The following is a 2,491-nucleotide window of genomic DNA, read 5'->3' as shown; positions in this document are numbered from 1 at the left end:
TACAGCTTCCATGGTTCCATTACTGGCGACAAGGCAGTGGAGGAAAAAATAGCATTTCGGCCCAAAAGGTTGCATGCTTCCAGGGTGGAAAGGAGTTTTGCAGCACCGCTGAAGGTTAAGGCAATGTGAAGCTCAACAACGAAGTAATATATTCAGATATGAGTAGTTCAAGTTTGTTTAGAAAATCATATACGTCAACAGAGAAAAAACCACAATACCAGATAATTGGTGTAATTTTATGACATGGCTCTCAAGTATTTGCAACTATAAGATCCAGAGGCGGACATTTAAAATGTCAAAATACCTCAAGGAGACCATATAGAATAGTTTTTCTGTATTCCTTCTCCAGCAACTGATTTACTTCATCTGTCAAACGTTCATGTTTGACTGATTCAGTTGGAGCATTCTCAATAGTAGCACTTCCTTCAGGATTATACATAGAGATGTCCCATCAATTCTGATGATTCGATGTACTGGATGTAATGCTTTATTTTTCCTGCAATTATTTCAGATTGTGTACCACATACTTCTAGGTATCCTAAATGAATAAGACGGTTAGAATTCACAAGAGTTGTATAAGAACTTCTACAGTCAATGTCTCGTAAGTTACTCATAGTACTGACTATACCTTAGAGGATGCACGAATGATGGTCAATATTAACTTTTAGAGACCAGACATGTTGAAGTTGATCTTGATGGCTTGCACTGAAATTGCTGTCTCAAATGTTACCATCCATAAAAGATGCAGAAAATGTCCAACAAAAAGAAAATACATCTCTCTTGCAGCAGATATGATTACTCTAGTCTCCACTCCAACAAAAAGTGTTGTATTCTTCAATTGCAGGCCCTCAAAATTTGGCAACTTAGTAGAAAATTCTGCAAAATGAGCTCCATCTGCAACAGTTTGTGAGGATGAAAAGAATATATTATATCTCTCATGCTGATAACATATGTGCAACAACGGTTATTACAAAACTTCCAGCGCGCATAAGCAGTCCATATTATAAAGGTTACCACTAAATTCCAGCCACAAATTACTTGTAGTTCCACTTTTCATAAAAAAACATAGTTTCAAAAGATCAGAATTTATTCCTTGGAACAGATCTTTCAAGAAACAGCAAGCATCATACACATAACGAAAGCACTGCTCTGTAACAGAATGAACGAGCTAAAGTGAATGCAAGCATGCTTTTAGTGCTTAGTCTATAACAGGCTGGTAAAGTTCCTCCTTGTTCCCATGCTGTTCATCATCCCCTGTTGTTCATCATTCCCCGTTAAAGAGGCGACATCATCTCGATGTAAAATCATCTCGATTGGCTTAAGGGAATAGATAGCAAACACACCTCCTTTTATCGGATTTTGTTGATGTGCAGCAGCGAGTGGTGGTTTATGATCTACCTGGCCACATTCTCATCAATCCGCAAACACATCAGGACACCCAAAAGTTTGCCCGTTACTATATATGCAGTAGGGGAATCCCGACGGGATAAGAAAAACTCAACGGAGCAGCCCATGCTGGAACGAATAGATCACAGGGGAGACCTAATTACCTTGAAGCCCCATGGGATGTACTTCACGGCGACGACCTCCTCGGTCTCCTTGTTCCGCATCAGGCGCGTGACGCTGACATTGCCGTCGCCGATGTCCTTGAGCACCTCGTACCTCTCCATGGATCCCGGCCTGCGCCGAGCTGCTGCCGAAGGCACCGGCGCTCCTCTCCTTGCGTTGGGGCAAGGCCTGCACCTTGACCTTGCAGATCAACTCCTCCAAGTCCGCGCTCGTGGGATCCCGTGGACTCGTCGGTCTTGGTCGAAGGTAATGTCGGCATGGCGGCTGGTGGCGGCATGGAGGTCGCTAACCCTAGTGCGTTGAGGGATCAGGATCGGGTTGTGCGTGCCAAGAGAGAGAGAGCGCGAACCGTGCGGAGATGGGGGCTGGGTTTTTCCTCTTAATTTGGATTAAAAAAAGCGGTGGCATAAACCGACGGTGGTTTACGTTAAATAAAAATCGCTGGTGGCTTCGATGGATGGGGGTGGGAGGCGAGCGAGCGAACCAACGAACGACGTACGGACTGCTCCTTTATGAGTTTGTCATTTATATCCATGAATTTGTGCATGCACCAGGCCCACTCAAGCATCCTCCATGCCCTGCGCAAAAGAAAAAAACATTCATAATTTTTAAATCTGTTAATTTTTTTTACATCAAGATACTCTTTATTGCAATGTGATCATCATATTATATTTTACAAGAGTATCAACAGTCTCTGGGGGTGCATTTTTCATCCACCCTGCATACACCTTACTTCTAGCCAATTTAGCTAAATCATGGATAGCACAATTAGTCTCTCTAGAAGGATGCTCAAAAAAATATGCGGGAAATCACACGCAAGGTGATATATAGCATCAAAAACTACCGTCGATAGACCGAAAGAGCAACCGCCATTGTTCATTATCTCTATCACATCGATGTTGTCGGAGTTCACCTCCATGCG

General features: G+C 43.0%; 1 protein-coding gene across 3 annotated transcripts; it reads right to left on the bottom strand.

The window, feature by feature from the left end:
- Positions 1–686: 686 nt before the first annotated feature.
- On the bottom strand, positions 687–2,033 carry LOC123119273 (serine/threonine-protein kinase SAPK7). Of its 3 annotated transcripts, XM_044539012.1 has the most exons (3): positions 1,551–1,989; positions 1,344–1,398; positions 687–1,254 (listed from the first exon to the last, which is right to left on the bottom strand). In XM_044539012.1, the coding sequence occupies exons 1-3, from the start codon at positions 1,668–1,670 to the stop codon at positions 1,199–1,201; spliced, it is 231 nt and encodes a 76-aa protein (XP_044394947.1). In that variant the 5' UTR covers positions 1,671–1,989; the 3' UTR covers positions 687–1,198. The 3 variants fall into 3 exon arrangements, 2 of the variants coding, with proteins under 2 accessions (XP_044394947.1, XP_044394942.1); XR_006458586.1 differs by lacking the exon at positions 1,344–1,398 and having other exon boundaries at positions 687–894; positions 1,551–2,033; XM_044539007.1 differs by having other exon boundaries at positions 687–1,398; positions 1,551–1,990.
- Between the last annotated feature and the right edge of the window lie 458 nt (positions 2,034–2,491).

The sequence above is a fragment of the Triticum aestivum genome, chromosome 1B, assembly GCF_018294505.1.
Source record: "Triticum aestivum cultivar Chinese Spring chromosome 1B, IWGSC CS RefSeq v2.1, whole genome shotgun sequence".
NCBI lineage: Eukaryota > Viridiplantae > Streptophyta > Magnoliopsida > Poales > Poaceae > Triticum > Triticum aestivum.
The sequence above is the reverse complement of the archived record's forward strand: the minus strand, read 5'-3'. Positions and strand labels throughout refer to the sequence as shown.